This window comes from Chrysoperla carnea, chromosome 1, assembly GCF_905475395.1.
Source record: "Chrysoperla carnea chromosome 1, inChrCarn1.1, whole genome shotgun sequence".
In the NCBI taxonomy this organism is placed as follows: Eukaryota; Metazoa; Arthropoda; class Insecta; order Neuroptera; family Chrysopidae; genus Chrysoperla; species Chrysoperla carnea.
The window spans coordinates 96503302-96525831 of NC_058337.1; the positions used below are offsets into that span (position 1 = coordinate 96503302).

At 29.0% G+C, this 22530-nt stretch overlaps 2 protein-coding genes across 2 annotated transcripts in view; one reads left to right on the top strand and one right to left on the bottom strand.

The window, feature by feature from the left end:
• The window catches only part of LOC123296825 (rab3 GTPase-activating protein catalytic subunit), a 98616-nt gene that overhangs the window by 73044 nt on the left and 3042 nt on the right, over positions 1 to 22530 (bottom strand). The window lies entirely within an intron of this gene.
• Positions 15292 to 19536, top strand: LOC123306029 (leucine-rich repeat and fibronectin type III domain-containing protein 1). Its single transcript, XM_044887891.1, has 4 exons — positions 15292 to 17130; positions 17556 to 17906; positions 18092 to 18353; positions 18920 to 19536. Exons 1-4 carry the CDS (start codon positions 15292 to 15294, stop codon positions 19222 to 19224), a joined length of 2757 nt encoding a protein of 918 aa, XP_044743826.1. The 3' UTR covers positions 19225 to 19536.

Sequence of the window (22530 nt, forward strand, 5' to 3'; positions counted from 1 at the left end):
ACATTCCAAAAAATTATACATAACATTAATTTATTATACTTAAATTTTATTTATAGATTATTTTAAGTAATGATTTTATTTCTGATATTGAGAAATAAAATTAAGTATTTATTTTGTTTAATACTTAAGATTTTTAAAATAAAATTGCAAAACACAAAAGAATAATAAGTTGTTAAAAATGTATCTATTGAGATTTATGTATAAAAAATTTTTTTAAATGTCACAATTAATAGGATATTTACAATTTAAGTAGTAACATTTTAAAGTGATACCTATATTTTTTTTAACAAGAAGCTAATTTATGACATTAACAATAATATATCGGGTATCACAAAAGTAACGAGACGATCCAAGAGCAAAGTGATCAAATTTATGTAACGTAGAATTGACCTTGATAGAGTCAATAATAAAGTTATACCTAAAAAAGATAAAAAATTAAATCCATCGAATAATTACAGTAGAAATCGAATGAAAACTGGATATTCTATAAGATGAGCCTTTTTATACCATGTATATATGAAATATACATAGTATATTAAGTTTCGTCCCAAGTTTGTAACGCTTAAAAATATTGATGATACGAACAAAATTTTGGTATAGGTGTTCAGAGAATCACCTAATTAATCCATTTCCGATTATCCGTCCGTCCGTCCGTCTGTGGACACGATAACTCAAAAACGAAAAAAGATATAGAGCTGAAATTTTTACAGCGTACTCAGGACGTAAAAAGCCAGGTCAAGTTCGTAAATGAGCATCATAGGTCAATTGGGTCTTGGGTCCGTAGGACCCATCTTGTAAGCCGTTAGAGATAGAACAAAAGTTTAAATGTAAAAAATGTTGCTTATAAAAAAATAAAAAACTTTCATATGTTCTGAAGATGATCCAAGTGATCGAATGTATACAAAACAATTAATTTTTCTTTGAAAAAATTAAAAAAAAAAAAAAAAAAAAAAAAAGTGGATTATGCAAATAAATATACATATACAAATATTACATTTGTTGTTTTAATTTTATTATGGAATTCCACAAAGTAAATCTCAACACATTGAATAAAAAACTTTTGTTTGAAACATTTTTTTGTAAACATCACTGTTTACCCACGAGGGCGTTAATTAGGTGCAAATTTTATAGTATGTATTAATATAGGAATATCAAATCAAAGTGAATATCTTTTGTTATTTACGTGACGTCCAAAAAACAAACGATTGCGCATCAACACTTGCGCATTATATGAGAATATCAGTTAAATATGTCAGATATGTACGTATGTGAAATGTGACAGAGTTATCAACACTGCCTATACATGGTATTTCAACAATTAACTCAGTCAATTGTTTATTTTCACTTGTTTTAATTCAATGTCAATATTAAGTAGTTTTCAACAAGAAATATATGTAAGGCTTTAATTTTTATCTTTACGTTGATATTGAAGGTTATTTTAAGGTTAAAAAGGAATTTTTAACCCACTTCAAACAAAAAAGGAGGAGGTTCTCAATTAGACTGCATTTTTTTTATGTTTGTTATCTCAGAACTTTTGACTGAGTTAACCGATTTTGATGATTATTTTTTTTCTATTTGAATGCTGGTGCTTCCGTGTGGTCCTATTTCAATTTGGTCAGCCAAGGAATCGGTGTCAGCCAAGGAAACAACTGCGACAGAATAGTTTGCTACAATAACTTTGCTGACACCAACTCCAAAAATAACAATAATTATTACTACATTATTTTATCGTTATTTTTTTTAATTTTTAGTGCATTTTTATTTTTGTACTTTCTGAAGACGGTTTTTTTTTTTGTCAAAAGTTTCTTTATTATTTTTCTAAAATTTTTTATGATTATTTTTAAAGGGTCAACATCAGGTCAATATTAAAACCATGATTAGATTCCTGATTGAAAAGTACTTAAGAATGCATTTATTTTCTTAAAAAATTTACTCGCCTAATCGGTAATATACAAAGCAAATGGGCTGAACAAACTAAAATTCTTTCCATGCGTTTTATAGGAATTGACAATAAAAATAAATGGTTTCCCTTTGGAATTTTGAAACGGACTTTTATAGGATAATGGTTATTACAAGGACACGAAAATTGTCTCCTTTGGATCGTTATGTTGCTTTTTACACACCGTGTATTCAATAAAATAATAAAATAATGGAAAGTTGGAAGACTTAATTATATGGCAACAAAATGATTTATTTATTGAAATTTGATATAAATTTTTGTTCAAGCGTAAAACATCGTATAGGATGTTTCAGAATTAGCTTAAACGAAGAGATATTTGCAAGTGAATCGCGTGAATAACATATGGAACATTCCATTTTCCGAGTCCTTAATCTTACTTGATCGTTGATCATTCATATACCAATATTTCTGAAACTTCTAAAATCCTGAAAATTGCACTGTTTCATTACAAAATTAGGTTCTTGTTTCAACCCTTAAATTCCTGCAATCCTTAAGAATATCGTTTCCCAACTCTAGATCCTATCGTAGAATTAATTCAGTGAAATCATATAACAGTTTCAAAAATAAATTTCGAAATTTTAAATCGATTGAGTTATTACTCTGATATAGATTAATAAATACAGAGACTGATTTATTCCAATCTTAAAGCTATCCAAGGCCCACAAAATTAAGATTGATTAATAACATCTTCGAAATTTTAACTTTTAAAATTTTTGAATTTAAATGAAAATATAAACTATGCAAATTTCAAACGGACGAAGAAAAAAAAAAGAAAACATTTTTTCCGAACCGATATAATTTTTGTGCATGGAGATAGCACAACCTAAAAGGAATTACGAAAACTAATGAATAATTTTTTCCCCGAAAAAACATTGCATTCCTATGGTATATTTATTAGATTTCGAAAAGGTACATAAATAAACTGAACAACAGCATATAAATCGCTATTAATTACATAACTTATTAACAAACCACAAAATTTTTAATTCCTTGTTTTACGTAATTTCTTATGAATAGAAAGAAATCTGAAGAAAACTGTCACACAAAACCCACAACTTTTATGTAATTGGAGGGAAATCAAATTAAAACGATACTTAATTCAAAACCTAACTAATAATTAATTTACTTTTTTTGCAATGTAATAAAAACAAATGCACACACTACATTATCATTATATCTTACTTGTTTCTATTATTTTGTGGTAATTTATGTAAAAAAAAAAAGTACAATAAAATGCGGAATTATGAATACAAACATAGTAATTATTTCTAAACAAAAAATTTCAATCATGTAGGTACTCATTCTGATTACTTATGAATATAATTTTTTATAATAATCTATGATGGTGGTGCACTATGCATTTTTTATATAGTCTATTTCATATCAAATTGAATATTATATTAATTGTTTTTTTAATACTTATTTAATATTCAATATTTTATAATTTACAAATAATTTATTTATGTGAGTGAATAGTTTAATATTAGCCGTGCTTATCGGTTCCCTCCTTAAATGATTTTATTTTGCGCATAAATCAGCACAATTATATTTTTAATTTTGCGTTAACATTACTCTTCCAGTGTCAAATATGTAACGTCTAGATTTTCATTTAATCTTTCGGTTTCAGATTCATCAAACCTCTATTATTATACCATGCATATATGTAATATGCAAGGTATACTAAGTTAAGTCCCAAGTTTTTAACGCTTAAAAATATTGATACTACCAACAAAATTTTGGTATAGGTGTTCGAAGAATCACCTAATTTGTCCATTTCCGGTTGTCTGTCCGTCTGTCCGTCTGTCTGCCAACCCGATAACACAAAAACGAAAAGAGATATCAAGATGAAATTTTTACAGCGTACTCAGGACGTAAAAAGTGAGGTCGAGTTCGTTAATGAGTAACATAGGTCAATTGAGTCTTGGATCCGCAGGACCCATCTTGTAAACCGTTAGAGATAGAACAAAAGTTTAAGTGTAAAAAATCTTACTTATAAAAAAATAAACAACTTTTGTTTGAAACATTTTTTCGTAAACATCACGGTTTACCTTTAAGGGTGCAAATTAGGCGTAAATTGTATAGTATGTATTATATGTTGATATCAGTTACTTATGTGTGCCATGTATGTATGTGTAATGTGATAGAGTAATCAACACTGTTTATGCATGATATTTCAACAGTTAACTGAGTCAATTGTTTGTTTTCACTTGCACATTTTAAATTGAGTACATTTGTGTAATTTGCATAAATTACATCACTCAAATATCTTTTTAACGACTTCATGTAATTCAAAATATAAGGTTTTCATTCCATGTAAAACTTTAATAAACTTTAATTTTTAAATGATTAAAATATACCTCAAAATATACTGTTAAGAGTGTTGAGGCGCTGCAGAAAAATTAACATGCAGAAAAAAGACCATTAAACATGTTAAGAAGACACAATTAAATTTTAAGAAAGACTGCCTAAAAATCATGGATGCAAATTTTTCTAAAAATAAGAATCACGATAGAACAAATCTTAAAAATTAATTGGAATTTTCTGTAAAAATTATTTTTTTATAAAAAATTAAAACGTAAATATATTCATAATAAATTTAAAAAAATGGGGGATAAGAACTAACGTTTACGATAACTTACTTGGAGACAATCTTTAGTTTTCAGACAATCTTTTTAAAAATTTCTTCTGCTTAACTGACTTCTTAAAATGTTTAAAAGCCATAGAGATAAGACCATGGAGCTGAATAGACATAGGAAACGCAATAAGCGAATTCTTGTCCGCAGTGGTAGCGGTAGAAAGAGACAGAGATGTAGGCGAGGTATTAGAGACCTACTTTATCTGCCTCACTTTACTGCGATCAACCGTTTGGCGGCGACTTTGTAGCTCTATGGTAAAAACAATTCCAATATTTTAACTTAACTTTAACTTTAATTCCAATACCTTAATAAACACAAATCAAAAACTAAAAAAAGTTCGAAAATTTTAAAGTTTTTTTTAAACACCTCTCCTATAGCACAAGCAACAAATTAGTGTAAATTCAAACAAGCCTTTTTACGAGTAAATGAAAAGATTTAAGCCATTTCCAGCTTTCCCTGATTTATTTGGCCTACAAACCGCTTTAATGTTATCAAATTTTAAGATAAAAAGATAAAAATGTTACTAAAATTGTGAGATTTAAAAAAAAAGAATATTTCAAATAAATAACTTTAGCAATCTCTTGTATTTTTCATGTAAAAAAAAAAAAATTAATAAAACTTTCTCATCAACGATTGTTGTAGAAAAAAAACACATTTAATAGTAATAAATATAGCAACAATTGGAACAATTAATTTTGTTGTTACATTTATTTATAGATATCTTTTGTTTGTAATATATTTATTATGTTTGTTTTCATAAACGCAATATTTAATTATTTTTATTACCACACTTTAATCTTCTGTACTCTTGTCAAAATTAGTACACGCATTCAAATCACTAGTAAAATGCAAACAGTAGCAGATTATTATCTATATAGCAAGAGTAGTAGACGACACTACAGGCTCTGTGCAATTAGGTGGCCTGTGAACTCGCGAAAAAAAGTTTTTTATGAGGGTGTCGATTAAAGAGACGCGGTGGATTAACGAAGGTTAAAAAAGTAGTGGTGAAATACTCGTTGGTGATGATGCGGTAAACGTCATTTGGGGAACTTTACCCTTGTGAAAATGAAGTTTTGCACATGATACTCGCTGACATTGTAACTTTCTATGGGTCCAATCATTAAATTAACGTAATTTTTATACTTAAAAAAATTGCAAAAAATCAAAATTTTTTTTACTTCAATTTCGATAAAACTCAGTATATAAGGTAATTTTGATCCAAAAAGTACAAAAATCGGATGCATTTGTTGACTGGTAGAATAGTTTTTGAGATACGGACTAAAATCGATCCAAATATTTCGATATCTCAGAAACGCTGCACCCAATCATTAAATTAACCAGATTTTTATACTCTTTGGATCAAAATTACTCCATCCACCAAGTTTCATCAAATTCCAAAACAAAATTTTTTTTGCGTTTTTCTCTATTTTTTTAAAAAGGGTACCCCTTAAAAAAATTGAAAAAATTTCACTCACAAACTCCAATATCAATAAAGTTTATAAGGTAATTTATACCCAAAAAGTACACCAATCGGGTGCATTTATTGACTGGTCGAATGGTTTTTGAGATACGGACTAAAATCGATCCAAATATTGCGATGTCTCAGAAACTCTACCAGCTTCGCTGGACAATTGCAATTTTAAATATAAATAATATTTCGTTATAAACTTCACTTCATTTGCTATCACTTATTTCCGCTTTCGTACACATTTTCGTTGGTTTTAATTTTTGGTGCGATATCCAAATATTTCGTACAACGATTAAATATAATTTCAGATTTTTTATTTATAAAGATGCATTCATATCATACCGCTTGGGAGAAGAATGATTATTTTTTGAATATTGTAAATATTGTATATTAAAAAAACCTTGGTATGTTATAAAACATTATAACATACGTTGATCTATATTTATATATAAAATTATTAACTGCAGTTCCCATATAAAAAATTCGCATCCCCTTTTGAGCCCCTTAGGATTCATTTCCAAAATCCCTTCTTAGCACTCACTTACGTTACTCAAGAAACGTGTGTACAAAATTTCAGCCTTCTAGACCCAGCGGTTTCAGTTGTGCGTTGATCAGCCAGCTCTCTTTTATATATATATATATATATATATATATATAATAGATTAATAGCTTTTAATAGATTCGGAGTAAATATTTTTGTATTTTGTATATTTTCAAAGTTATTTCCAATAAATTTTTTCTGGACAGAAAAGGCCGAAAAATTGTTGTCTCCTAATTCGAATTTTAAATCTATATATATATATATATATATATATATATATATATATATATATATATATATATATATATATATATGTATATATAGATTTAAAATTCGAATTAGGAGACAACAATAATTTTTCAAAGTTATTTCCAATAAATTTTTTCTGGACAGAAAAGGCCGAAAAATTGTTGTCTCCTAATTCGAATTTTAAATCTATATATATATATATATAGATAGATTTAAAATTCGAATTAGGAGACAACAATTTTTCGGCCTTTTCTGTCCAGAAAAAATTTATTGGAAATAACTTTGAAAAATTATTGTTGTCTCCTAATTCGAATTTTAAATCTATATATACATATATATATATATATATATATATATATATATATATATATATATATATATATATATAGATTTAAAATTCGAATGGACAGAAAAGGCCGAAAAATTGTTGTCTCCTAATTCGAATTTTAAATCTATATATATATATATATATATAGATAGATTTAAAATTCGAATTAGGAGACAACAATTTTTCGGCCTTTTCTGTCCAGAAAAAATTTATTGGAAATAACTTTGAAAATATACAAAATACAAAAATATTGACTCCGAATCTATTAAAAGCAAATTTTCTCCAAAAGAGATATCAACCAGAATTTTTCTGTTTTTTACAACAACAAAAATTATAACAATAATAACATTCTCGTTAAAAACAAAGCGTAGACACACACACACACACATGGTAATATGAATACATAATGTAGGTAATTGGTAATTAAACGGTTGCTCTCTGATATTCACAAATCGATTCACTTCACTGATTTTTTACGGGAAATTGTCTACTGAATCAAATAAGATGGGTTGCAATAGAAAAGAATGTAAGGTATATAAAAACATCTATGCATTTTCTATTATGAAAATATAATTAGATATAAAAATTGTACCGAGTGTGCTAGAAAAAGTATAGAAATATAATTCATTTACATAAGTAATTTAAATAAAATCTTAGGCATTAATTATTACTTATTAATTAATCGGATACAGGAATACATAAAATAGCCATTCTTAGGAAGTCCTCAATAACACCTTCGATTTTGATGATTTTTTTCAAAATGATTCTTTTTCATATTATTTAAAATCAGAAACATTTCAGATGGCGGAAGTAAACTGGACGGGGAAGAAGCAAAAATTAGTGGGTATCAAAAAAAATTCCAATAAAATCGGATCAAATTTGCCTGTTTTATAAAAAAAAATCGAAATTTTAACTTTATGACGTTAACAGAATCCAAAAATTTAATTTTACCCTATCAAATCCAAAAGTCATCTAATTTTGAGAAACCAATTATGTAATCCTACTAAATTGGGGTCATACATTTCAAGTTTGTGATCAAAATTAACCTAGCTTTAATAGGTTTCAAGAATGTGGAGTCCTGGTCCTGGAATTCAGCGCATAAGTGATAGCTAGCGGAAAAGTGGTATAAAAGCTGAAAAGAATAACCCTAAATTTGTGGGTTTCAAAAAAAATTCTAATTAGATCGGATCAAATTTGCCTGTGTTATCAAAAAAAAACAAATTTTTTAACTTTATGACGTCAACAAAATCCAAAAATTTAATTTTGCTCTATCACATCCAAATTTTATCTAAGTTTGATAAACCAAATATGTAATCTTACTAAATAAGGGGCATACTTTTCAAATTTGTGATCAAAATAAACCTAGCTCTAATATGTTTCAAGAATTTGGAGCCCTGGCCACGAAATTAAGCACATAAGTGATAGCTAGCGAAAAACTGACATAACAGCTGAAAAGAATAACCCAAAAGTAGTGGGTTTAAAAAAAAATTCCAATAAGATCGAATCAAATTTGCCTGTGTTGTCAAAAAAATAAATTTTTTAGCTTTATGATGTCATTAGAATTCAAAAAATTTAATTTTGCTCTATCACCAAATTATGATATTTATAATATTTTAAATAAATGAGCGCCTGTTATATAATTCTTTACTAATTTTTTGTTTTACGGATAAAACATACTTTTTGTTTTGCCACTCAATTTCTGTTGCGCCGTTGACGGGTGCCTCCTTTGTCACGCCTAGTTACGGACCTGCAACTTATAGAGGGGAGTATCGCGTGGTTTTCTCATAGCTGGTGGTTACGCGAAGTCTGACGATCAATTCATAAACTAAACGATAAATCAGTAATATAGCCGTACGAATACACTTTTTTAAAGTGAAATGTGACTGGTTTATTTAATTTTCGTAAAACTAAATTCGCTGGTTGACGCTGCTAATACGGTACCGGATTTTTTTCTTTACGGCCAGTAAGTATAAATCTACAGAAAAAAAAATTCAAAGAAAGATGTATTTCGTGATAATAATTAACATAAACATAAATAGATGATACAGATTTAAATTCTATTTACCTATTCTTACCATATAATCTAAAAATAAATAGACCATAAAAATAAAAATAAATAAATAGTAAGAATTTTTTTTACTTAATAAAATAAATAAATAAATATAAAATTATTAAAATTAATATTAATAAAGCAAATCTTATATATGTACCGAGGATTTGAGTAATTATTTTTTATTGATAGTAATGAAAATTGTTAATTTTTAGGATTCTGTATTGTAAAAATTATTTTGCCATACGATAATTGAATTAAAATGAAACTGCGATACCAACTAAAATTATTAGTCTAAGATCCCAATTAGGATCGACCTTCACCCATCTGTTTACCGAATGAAAGTTATTTTTTATGAAATATAAAATGTTAACAAATATCCCTGCAATGGGTTGCCTAAAAAAATGTGGTCAAGACTACTTTTAGTGAAAATATCAAGAGTAAAATTTTTTGAAATTTTTCACTGACTTACATATCTAACGAATATTGATCTACTCGAAAGTAAAAGCCATAAAGAATATGCAGCAGCTATGCTGTCTGCCTCTTTTCGTTCACTATTTTCGCATTTATACAAGTTGTGAATAGTAATTACGTTCATCTGTTAATTCATTGCCTCACATATATAAATAAAGATAATTTTATTGCAAATACGGTGCTATATGATTGTCCACAAAATATCAGTCAAAAAATAAAGTTTACAAGCTTTCCAAGTTTTGATATTTTTATTAAAAGTTGTCTGGACCATATTTTTTAGGGCAACCATATTTGTAAATATTTTACATTTCATCAAAAATAAGTTTCATTCGGTAAACAGATGGGTGAAGGTCGACCTTAATTCGGATCTTGTACTATATGTTGCAGGCGTTGGATAGGTATTAAACAAGTGAAAACAAACAATTGACTGAGTTAATTGTTGAAATACCATATATAGAGTATTGATAAAGTAATCATTTGTTGTAAAGAAAGATAGCCACGCAAACCTGATATTACCATATATTACATACTTTATAATTTGCACCTGATATGCGCACTCAAGGGTAAACACTGATGTTTACGAAAAAATGTAAATTTAAACAAAAGTTGTTCATTTTTTCCAAAAAAATTATCCAATCTTGGCTATATTCAAACTCAAAATTGTTACCATCCCCTGCGGCTTTACGTCGAGGGTTGAAAAGTGACAAAAATTTTTCCAATTATTCCTATGGTCTTAGAAGTGAACGCCAAGTACAAAAATTATATTGCATGAAAACGAATATTACCATTGGCAAGTTTGTTCTTTTGCAAGAGTGATTTATTAACTGTTAAAGCGAAGCGTTCCATTAGATACAGCAGTTTAAAGTTAAAAATTTTAATTTTGCTCTGACAGTCAATAATTCGGTCAGTAACAGAACAAGCTAGCCAAGGGTAATATCAGTTTTAATGCAAAATAATTTATGCTCTCGGCAATGCACTTTCAACCGCTTTCCTATCGTTTTTATTAAATGAGTCGATGAAGGAGGCAAATTCAGGTTTCGACTGATTTCAAATAAATTTCAGAGCGCTCAGTCACTGGTTAAAATAATCAGGGCTTTTGATAATTACCCGCGGATACCCGATATTATATTAGAACCCTTAATGTATTATTATTCACTTGATCTTATTTTTTAATTCTTTTACAACAATAATCTACTAAATACTTATTACAATAAAAATAATAGGTTAAAGGTGTAAAAAATTACTTTCTCTATAAAAATAATAATGAATTAATAATTGATTTTAAACTACTAATTTTTTATTTGTAATTACCTATACAATTATGTACAACATTTGTTACAAATTCACTTAATTTTATTAAGTTTTTGTTTAATTTTATGGTTTGTATCTTACAAAAATTTTGTAATAAGAGGAGTTTCAGTTGGAAACCAGAAAGAAAAAAAATTAAGTAAATGATTTAATAAAAAACTGCCCAAGTGTAACTTGAGAGAGCATTCCGCTATGAATCATCTCCTAATTTTTGGAAATCTGATCCTAATTGTTTGCGTTAACAAAAAAAAAGTATCTATGGTCACTGTAATAGAAATTTGCGTTGCAACACAACTAAATAAGGGGTCAATTTGGGCAAAAACCTGCAGTGACATTAAAGTCGGATAAAGGAATATATAAAATAGCCATTCTTAGAGAGTCCTCAATAACAGCTCCACTTTTGATGATTTATTTTAAAATGATTCTTCTTGTATATTTTTTAAAATCAGAAGCATTTCAGATGAGGGAAATAATCTGGAGGGGGAATATTCAATGTCGTGACTGATATATCGACGCCCAGTCTGAATCGCTAATGATAGAAGTTTGAAATTTCGAGAAGATATTGATTTTATACTGTAGGTGTCACATAAGAAAGCATTTTTCGAAACTCATCCCGTAAAAGGGTGAAATAGGGGATGAAAGTTTGTATGAAAATATATATAAACCGTCATTTTTGAGTTCACTACTTAACCGATTTTTTTGGCCGATTTTTTGTCAGCAAAAAATATGCAGTCCAAAATTTTCTATACTTTAGGCCGCTTTAATGATACAAAAGCGTTAAACAAACTTTTAAGAACATTCTGTACCTAAGGCATTCAAGTTCCGATGAATAAGTAGTATACTTTTTCACTTCTCTGTTATTTTAAGGTTCGTGAGATTTCGATATGCATTACAATATTTCTAGGTATAGTTAAATAAAAAATAAAATAAAAAGTTCGATTCAGTATATAATTGATTTTGATTGCATATATGTCTGACAAATATTTGATGTAGGTTAGTATATTATTACATCATTCGAGTAGACACTTGCTTAATAAATATTACTAGTTCAAAGGTAACGAGCGTTTGTTTGAAAATTGTATGGAGTAATTTTGATGATATTTCAAAAAAGCCTAATTTTTATTCGTTTTTAATATTCTTATAAGTGGGTATTGCAAAAAATTATGTTTTAGTTTTCTTATTATTCACAAATTTTAAGACGAAAGTTTAATTTGAGAATGCTGGATTAAAATTTTTTTTTTTGTCATAACTTTATTTTAACGCGTTGGTAAACAAAAATTTTGGGTGAACAAACCGTTGCTAGAATAATGACATGTGAATTTTGTAAAAATTCGCATTCGGGGTTGCTGAAGTTAAATTTTAATTTTCCAAAGTTTAAAATTGAATGGTAGACAAAAATTTTGGTGGAAAAACCGTTGCCTAGCATTTGTTTTGTGAAAAATTGTCAACCCTAGTAGCTCAGTTGGTTAAGACGTTACCAATTCAGTTCGCGGTGTGCCTAGGGTAGCGAGTTCCATTCCCGTCGTAATTTAGTTAATGGTTGTGATGGGCTGGTGTGCATGGTATATGCATGAAGGAGGTACACTGAGCCTCTGAAAAGTAATTGAGGAGCTGATAAATGTAATTATCAGCGGAAAAGGTGGTAAAACACACATATGGTATCACAATGGGCTCTACAGCTTAAGTGTGTCCTCGTGGACAGCCAATATAACCTAACATAACCTAACCTTGAGAAAAATTCGCATTTGGGGATGCCTATCTCAATATTAATTTCCTGATAACTTAAAATTAACAAATAAAAAATATATAATTAATAATTTTTCATTAGCGTGGACAAATGTGGACAAATGTATTGTAGGTTAAACATTTATTTGATAATTCCGATGAGTTCACGGACAATATTTGATTTTTGACAAACAAATGAAATTTTCAAAATTTAAAAAACCCCCGACAAATTTTTCGGGTACGGATTCCTATACTGAAAACACATCTAACAACACTCTCCGTTAAAACACCTTTTTCCTTAAAGCTTTTTCCAAACTGAGTCGATTTTGAAAACCGTCACCAATTTGTTTAGTTTTTCCGGGTACGAAACCCTAAACTCGCACTTAAACGTAGCGAAGAACACTCTCCATTAAATTACCTTTCAAATGAAACCAAAAAAATTAAAATCGGTTCATCCGTTTAGGCGCCACGATGCCACAGACAGACAGACATACACACACATAGCGGTCAAACTTATAACACCCCTTTTTTTAGATCGCTGATTAAAAAATGTAAATAATAAATAATTATCAAATCCATTTCGTTAATGATACATCGAATCCAAAAACTACAAAGAGAACTTGAGTATGAGCAAATGATTGGATAGGAGTTTAAAAACAGACAATTACATTGTACAAAATAAAACTTTGAATGACCTAATTCAAATTATAAAAAAGAATACTACAAAAATTAAAACAATAATAATTGTATACAAAAAAAATCATTCAAACTTACTTTTAACATTATTGAAGTAAAGGCATGCTCTAATTTATTTTTGATTGAATGTTTAAAAAAAATATTGACAATAAGAACAATACTAATGTTAAGTCAAACACAATTAATGAATTAATTATAAAGTATAGAGTATGAAAGTTATTCATTCATCATTTTAACTTTAATAAGTAATTTAAATTAAACAATATAAATCACCTACAATCAATGATGGATGGAATTCATGAAATAATCAATAGAGTTATAGTTTTATATTCTGTTTTCAAAATAAAACCTTAAAAAATTAGAGCAAGGTAATTCCATCGACTATTATTAGGCTTATTTTGTGTAATATTCTATTTTATATCAAAACAAGCAGTTACCCGCTCGCTTCAATTCAACGACAATACAAACTTTATAAACAATTCCACCACGTGCTCTTCTTCAAGCTACTTGGCCCCATTTATCCTCGCCCCTAAACACCAACTATACTTTTGGTCATTTAGATTACCTTCAGCTCCTTGGATCGCTGTCCTCAAAATCTTGTGTATGCAAAAGCTAACAATGTTAAATTTCATTCAGAGATAAAGTCGTGGGTATCAGCTAGACTAATAGAAAAATTCGTAGCGCAGGAAATGCGTTAGCTAAGCGAATTCCCTCAGAGACTGAAAACTTAAAATCGAATATTGTATTTTCAATTTTTCAAGAATTTTTATTTCGAAAACTAAGCGTCTAGATAAAAAATCACAAAAGTACTTTTTTGCTTAAAAATCTTCAAAAAATAAAAAAATTAAATTATTTTTTATTTTGAAACAATTCAAAATTTTGTACTTTCTATCAAATACTTTTTAAATAATAAAAATTCTGAAGGACATATGCGGTTCGATTTACACAAAATTGCTGCTACAAACTGTCGAATTAGTATTTTGAAAACTCATAATTTTTGAACAAACAATTACGGTTTGATCAAACCAAAAATCATAATTAAAACATAAATTTGCTTAAATAATGTTTATGTTTAAACATCGAATAAACTGTAGATATTATTAATAAAAATACAATTTAATTGAGTAAACTCATGATAATTACAAGATTATTAATTATGCACATGGAGAAATTTGCCAGGAAATATTACAAAAAAAATACAAAAATGAAATTATTTGCTTTAAAAAACATGTAATTATAAATAATAAAAAATTTTGACGGAAATCATAATTAAAACATGGTTTTTACCACGCCTGTATATTAATGATAAAAGAAATTTGAACCTCTGTGAATGAAAAACTATTTATAACAGACCATCTAATAACTAGATTTTTATTAGAGGTTCAAATTTGGAATGCTTCAAGGTCATAAAACTCACAAAAGAGTATTTCACTAATTTTCTTTTTTAAGGTAGAGGCAAATTATGGTTTTACTAATTTCCTTTTTTAAGGTAGAGGCAAATTACGGTGTGTTATTTCTCGCTTTTGCGTCGAAAGGGGGCTAAAAAGTATTGATTAAAGTGAATGCAAATTTGCGAGTGAACTTTGTGGATAATATATCGAAAAATTCATTTTTCATTTTGCAGACAATTAGTCTGTCCGTTTCTTTTAAATCCGGAATATGCTTATACATCCGAAACTAATGCATCGAAGGCTGTAAATAGCGTCACTTTTAACTTCATGTGGCATTGCAACGCGTGACGGATTTAGCTAGTATTAAATAAAAATCGAATACTATTCTATAAAATAACATCAATTAATTGCTTTTTCTTTTTGTTTCAGACTACCAAAAAAAAAAAAAAAATTAACATCGATCGTATGGCGAAACATAATAAAAAATCAGCAGATTATCTGCTGTTTATAACCATCCACTTAACATTTTTAATAACATTAATTAAAGGACAATGTCCATGGCAACGTGAAGTGCCCGAGTTACAATCATCATGTCTATGTGCATACAATTTAGGTAAAGAATTATCTGTACAATGTGATATGGTGGATTTTCCAAAATTAATACAATCGTTAGATTTATATGCACAAAATACACCAATTGACTTATTATACATCAATAATTCAACAATAACAGAATTAAATGATTTTATATTTATTAATTTAAAAGTACATAATATACAATTATCAGGATGTAAAATTAAAACAATTGCAACGAATGCATTTCAAGGTCAAGAGGAAACGTTGAAAAATTTAAATCTACAAGAAAATATTATACCAGCAATACCCGTCGATAGTTTAAAAATATTAAAAAATTTAGCTTTATTGGATTTATCAAAAAATCGAATTACTGAAGTACCAGCAAATGCATTTATCACACTCAAAAAATTAACAACATTAAAATTATCTGACAATAATTGTACAATATCACCGGAAGCATTAAATGGTGTGAAAGATACTTTAAAAAATTTAAATTTAAAAGGTACCCGACAAAAAAATGTACCAGAAGCAATACGTGGTCTTAAAAAATTAGCATTTTTAGATTTATCACAAAATAGTTTACAAGAACTACCTGGTGATAATGGTTATAGCAGTTTTGAGGGTTTAGATTCATTAACTGCGTTAAACTTGGAACGAAATGTAATTCAAACCCTTGGACCTACAGCTTTTGAGGGTGTTAAAAATACACTAAGCTCTTTGAGTTTATTAAATAATCTATTGGCTGATTTTCCAACTGATGGTATGAGTGAACTTAAAGAATTGCGTGTTTTAGATATCGGTTTTAACTTATTAACACAGTTACCAGAAAATGCATTTCAAGGAAATCCATCAATTACACTCTTAGCTTTGGATGGTAATCCATTATCAACGGTCCCATTTAACGCACTATCACATTTAAATAGTACATTGCGAGGCTTAAGCTTGGGTGGGCGATTTTTGCATTGTGATTGTCGTTTACGTTGGGTTACCGAATGGATAAGAAATGGTGATTTGCAGGTAACAAGCCGTGAACGTAATCCACAATTTTGTGGTAGTCCACCACGATTTCGTGAACGTGGATTTTATAATATACAACCAGAGGAATTAATATGCCCCGGACAACCAACAGTTCCACCACCTGTATCGGAAAACACGAATGATTTAATTGGTGTTGCGACAGCTGTAAATCCTGAAGATGTGATTGGTACAAATACCGGAGTTGTTGACTCGTTAATTCCACCTGGTAGTCGTACAACAATTCGTCCAAATAATACAAATATCACATCTACAACAAGTACTACCACTACTAGAAAACCGAAAACTACGACAACTACGACTACCTCAACAACAACGGTTGCACCTGTTTCTAGTACCACAACAATGGTTTCAACAACTGTTAAAAATGTTACCCAAAAAACAGAGGTTACAACGTATTCTAGAAGTACAACTTTACCACCATGGAGATTAAATTCCAAGCCACAACAACAACATCAAAGACCGCCATTAGTTTTAGGTTTTCCACCCAGAACTAAACACGACGATACAGAAGTTATAGTAAAGAATGCATTTAGACAAGATAATTCTGTTATTATTCAATGGGGATCGGATACTGCGAACATATTAGGATTTCGTGTTGTATATCGTTTATTTGGAGATAAAAGTTTTAAACAAGGTCCACCATTGGAAGCAAGTGAACGAGAATTTAAAATTAAAAATGTTCCATCACAGGTAAATTATGATTATACATTAATTTTAAAAGGGGGTGGAATGGTAAGGAAAGGAGAGCTTCAACCCGTCGTTGCTTGTCTGATTAATAATTCCTACTTGAAAGAACGCATTTTGTAAGTACACGATTCCACATCATTTTTTGTTTTGGATAATGCATTTATACAAGATAATTCTGCATTTAACAACTGCAGATATTATATGGTCGGGATGCCCTTGTCTATGATATTCGTAGAAATATCAACTCTCCAGTTTTAGGCAGGAAATTCCCAAAAATTAAGTCTTCCACGATCGCCGAATTTATTTCTACCGATTTCTCAATTACAAAACTGTTTTGTATCTAACACATTTCACTTTTTTTTTATATATCCCCACTATTTTAATTACAAGAAACCAAAAACTTGATCGTTGATATTATATATTTTCAGGAGTGTATTGTTGTATGTGTTATTTCATTAGAAGAAATAAATGTAACGCCAGAAACAGTTCCGTATACACAATGTCGTGAAGTTCGAACAGTTGGTACATCGACATCAAATATGGATAAAATAACAATCGCAGCAAGTGCCGCAATTTGTGGTACAATTATAATAGCAGTAATTGTATTTATAGCTGCGTCTCGTCGGAGATCCAGGAAAATGCACGATCTTCAACAACAGCAGATGGGAGTAAAAACTGGATTACCTATTGGTGGTTTACCCGTAAATTGTTGTTCGGCGAATAGTCCTGGTGGTCCTTTGTCTTCATTAGCTACGCTTAATGCCTATAATACTCATAAGGTAGGTAAAATTTCTTAGAAACTTCAGTTTAGCAAAATAAACATCGTTTTTTCAATCATTTTACCACATTTGAAGCTCCTGAAACACACATTTGAAAATTCCGGATTCCTATAAAGTTAACTCAACTTCATTAACCTAAGTAATTCTAAAATAAATGTTTTTAATCAATTTTTCTCATGTTTTAGGAATGGGATCAAATTTCTGCGTATAGTGCAAGGAGTATTCAACGTCCACGAATATACGCAATCGATCAACCACCATCAATAAATGCAACAATGATACCAGATGATATGCGATCACATGGTGGCTCACATTTTAGTCAAAAAGGAAATGGTACGAAGTCACGTTCATTAGCCGATGGCCAATCCCAGCATAGCTTTTCAAATCATTCGGGGCGATATTTAGCACCTACTTCATTCCCTAGTAATTTAGTATCAACTCGTCAAGGTAAACTTTGAGGAAATAAATTTCTCCAAAAATATAAATTCCTCTTCTTCCATATTTTGTTCTAATTCTACTACTTACCAAAAACACCACCACTCTTCTCCGCCAATAAAAAAGGTTTCTTTAAATGAGGGTTTCTTCTAATGTGGTTAATCCAGGTAATCAACTAGAAAAATTGTCTAATTTTGTCTAACCGCTTTTCTTAACGTACTAACATGGGTTCTACATAAAAAAGGTTTGTCCTAAATAATAAATATATAACCTCAAAATTTCCAAATTAATAAGCAAGTCAACTAATTTTCATTTTATTGAATTATTCACAAAGTAACACTAAATTTTAATGCACTGAAGTCAGATTCAAGCTCAGAATTTCAAAATGACCCAATAATATATAGGGAGAAGCATCGAACGTATAGCGATTCATTTTATTCACCGAAAAAATATAACTTTTTTTTACAAAAAGAATTTCTTTTAATTGACAGAACACCTTAGAAAACCGAATGGCAAAATAATCGCTATTTCAAAAACGCTAGTTCAAAAATCATTCAAATTTATTTTGTTTTTAATAGAGCTACGTCAATCTCGTCAATCGTTGGCTGGTGCTTCAGATCGTATGTCACGCTCATCATACCCACCTAGCCACTTGACAGCGGCTACAGCAACAGTTGGATCAAACGCAGGAGGTGGCGGTGGACGACGAACAAGACCACGATCACGAACACGCGAACATCGTCCAGGAAGCCGTTATAGTACAGCTGGTTCTACACACACATTAAACAACTATTGTGACACATCTGACAATTGGACTGATCATGACATGGACATTTATATGGCAAGAAATCCAACGACGCGTGGAGGTTTAGTGCCGTTGTGATCCGAAGAGAAACGTACGTCGGATAAAAACGACACAACATCATCAAATAGTAAAAGTAAATTGAAAAAAGATGCAAAGAAAAATGTTGCGAAGTTAGTTGTGGAATTATCTGTAACTGTGGAACGTGATGAACAAAAAGAAGAGGATATTTTATATTAGAAAAATACGTGTGTGTTTTTTTTCGTTGATCAAATCGTTTATATTAGGGACCAACACAAATTAAATTATGTTTAATTAGCTATATTTCCGTGCTTTAAAATAAAGTCATAAGAACATTTTGTCTGTTGAATTAACGGGTAACGTGAGTTTTCTTGTACGGACAAAAGAAAATTTCATAAGATATTTATTGATGTAATATAATTTATTTTCAAAAATAATATTGATATGATCATCATGTTATAATAAAACGTCAGTATTAAATGCTCAAAAGTAACATTGGATTGAGCAATCCTGATTCAAGAATTAATTCAACTGTCAGACTTTTTTTTAAATGATTTTAATAAACCTAATTTTTTTAATGAATCGAATTAATTTCTCGTTCAATAGAATTTGAAAGTCTGAATTGATTGTATTGAAAAATGTGTTGCTCTGTCTTTTACTAATCAAAAGTCAACAAATGCTTTCCGAAAGACAATTTATGTTCCAAATTCTTGTAAATTTGCAATAATTCCGTTATGATGTGTCAGGCGAAATTAGCGTACGTATTTTCAAAACAAGTAGGGACACTATTGCCTGTATTTTGATGTTTTTAAGGTAAACGGTGTCCTTATGTCACATTAGAATGAATTTTATGTATTACATTCTTTCACGAATAGAGAGTAAAGATTCTTAGTATGTTCCTCAATAGATGGCAGTTTAGTTTATCAATTAAAACAAAATTAGTAACAAAAAATAATACAGATTCTAAATAAACAAACAAAAGTTTAATACGCCATTTTAATATAATCGTGTTGGAAAAACACTCTTTCACAGTTACACCTTTGCCCAAAACTCAATAATTAAGAAACTATGAGAAATATTAAATGTTACGTATTTAGTATGCGGGTACGCCTTGTGTGGGACACATGTACGACTCTCTAAATCTTTATCTTTATAATTATCAAAATATGCGTATTTCAAACTATTCCTATCGATGTCTGTTTGTGAGAAAAGGTAATAAAGATCTCGCTTTTGCACCAATCATTGCGTTATAAGATTAAGATGTGCTAAGAAGATTGATAGAAATGATGCGTAGAAATCGGAACGTTGGGCAATGAGAAAATAGTATATTACACACCTAGGGAGCAAAAGTAAAGAATGTCTCTCATCTCATGTTCATTGTCGCACGAAGAGGAGCGTTTATTCTCAAAGATTTCCTAACTTCATTGACCCGTAACGATTATTTTAAATTATTTCGTTTTGGAAAAAAAAGAAGAAGAGTTTTCGTCATAAAAATGCTAAAGGAACACGCTCTTAAAGCTTGTGTTGTTATTCGCAGTATATGTGTACATTTTTCGCCAATTGTATATCCAATCACGAAGATATGTTCTAGTATTGAATGAGAGAACTTTTACAACAACTCAATCCTACGCAATAAAAATTAATGATTTGCTAAAATACTTTAACGATCGTGCTTATTTTGAAATACATACGCAGCCAAATTTTTAATTTATTCAAAAAATTCAAGCAAGTTCCGTTTTAGTGAAAATATTACAGGAACTTCAAAAACTATTTTAGATTGACATTGGAAAATTACGATAAAATCAGTACCAAACTTTTAGTTTTTTAAATGTTGTGTAAGTCACAATTAGGATATTTTTGTTTTGTAAATAAAATTTCAATTTCATATTTAGATGGTAAGATATTAGGGCATGCATAATTTAAAAATAATGAACATAGCCCTTTATATTTAAAGACCTCGACCAAATTTTTTTTAAATTGTAAAATAAAATTTAGAAAATTTATTACGGTTCATGAAAACATCTTTGTAAAAAATTTTCTACTTCTGTATACATTGATTCCTAGAAAAAATTAGTAAAGCTAAGCTATTTTTTTATCTTCTTTTTGCAAAACAATAAACCATTGTCTTCTTTTAATTTGGCTAAAAATAAAGCCCATTCAATATTCCATGCTAAAAAAAAAATTAAAGTGAGGAGGCTGTAGTACTAGTTTATTAGGCAAACCTGTTTAATTTTAAAAAAGCTTTCTCTATCCCTCAAAGAAACAAACTAAATTAATTATTAATTCCACGAAGTATATTTGTATTCAAAGAGGTTTAACGAAATAGGTTTATTCAACACGTTTACGTTTTAAAATATTTGCTAAAATTTTATATTAAGGTTTCTGCCCTAATTTGCTGGCATCTAGCGTAGTATTAAAGGATTCCGTACTCGAAAACAAGTCCAAGATGCACCCGTCTATCAGCGGGCTGTATTTCATACATCGGAATAGTTAGAAAACTGACATTACGATATAGTGTGTATTACAATTGGCGCTATAACAATAAATAATGAAAATATCTAAATCCAAATTCCAAAATTTATATCCATAAATGGGGTGCTAAAAATTTAAGAGTAAATGGTAATCCGTAATTTATGTACATTTATTTAACATTCTATTAAACCTCCTGTATTACGTATACTTCGTGATTGATTCTTGTAAAATCAATATTTTTCAAAGTTATAAGAACCGTAATAATCCATAAATATATTATAGTTTAGTCAAATACCATATATAACATTTCTAAATATAATACCCAATATGATAGACAAAGAATTTTATATCGACTTAAAGTATATTGCGAACTATAGTCCCGCCATCTGTGAGTGAATTATATGAAGCTATCAGATGTCTAAGTCGGTAATTTAAATAAAAATAAATGTTTGTGTGTATGTAGACACATTTATATGAATGTGTGGGTAAAAATAAATATATATGGTACTTGACTAAAGTATATTATAAGTGAATAAGTAATATTTAAATTGTAAAATAAATAAGCTATTTAATAGCACAAAAATTGTTGTACATAATTTAGTTTATCAAGTCATTATATTTTTAGAAGTATTTTAGAGCCACTTTTTCAAATTTTTAACAAATTTGAAAATAAATAAAACAATATTAGTCAGTTGATCAATTGATTTTTTATATACAGAGAAATTACATTCGTGTAGATTCAATAAAATTATTAATAACCGATCGAAGATTCAGTTTCTGTTTCACCCTTAGTTTCGATTAAAAAATAAGCCAAAATTTTAGCCGCACCGAAACTTTACTCAAATAAAGTTATAAGAGTAACATTTTTTTTAATAGAAGAAGTAAAAAAATTGC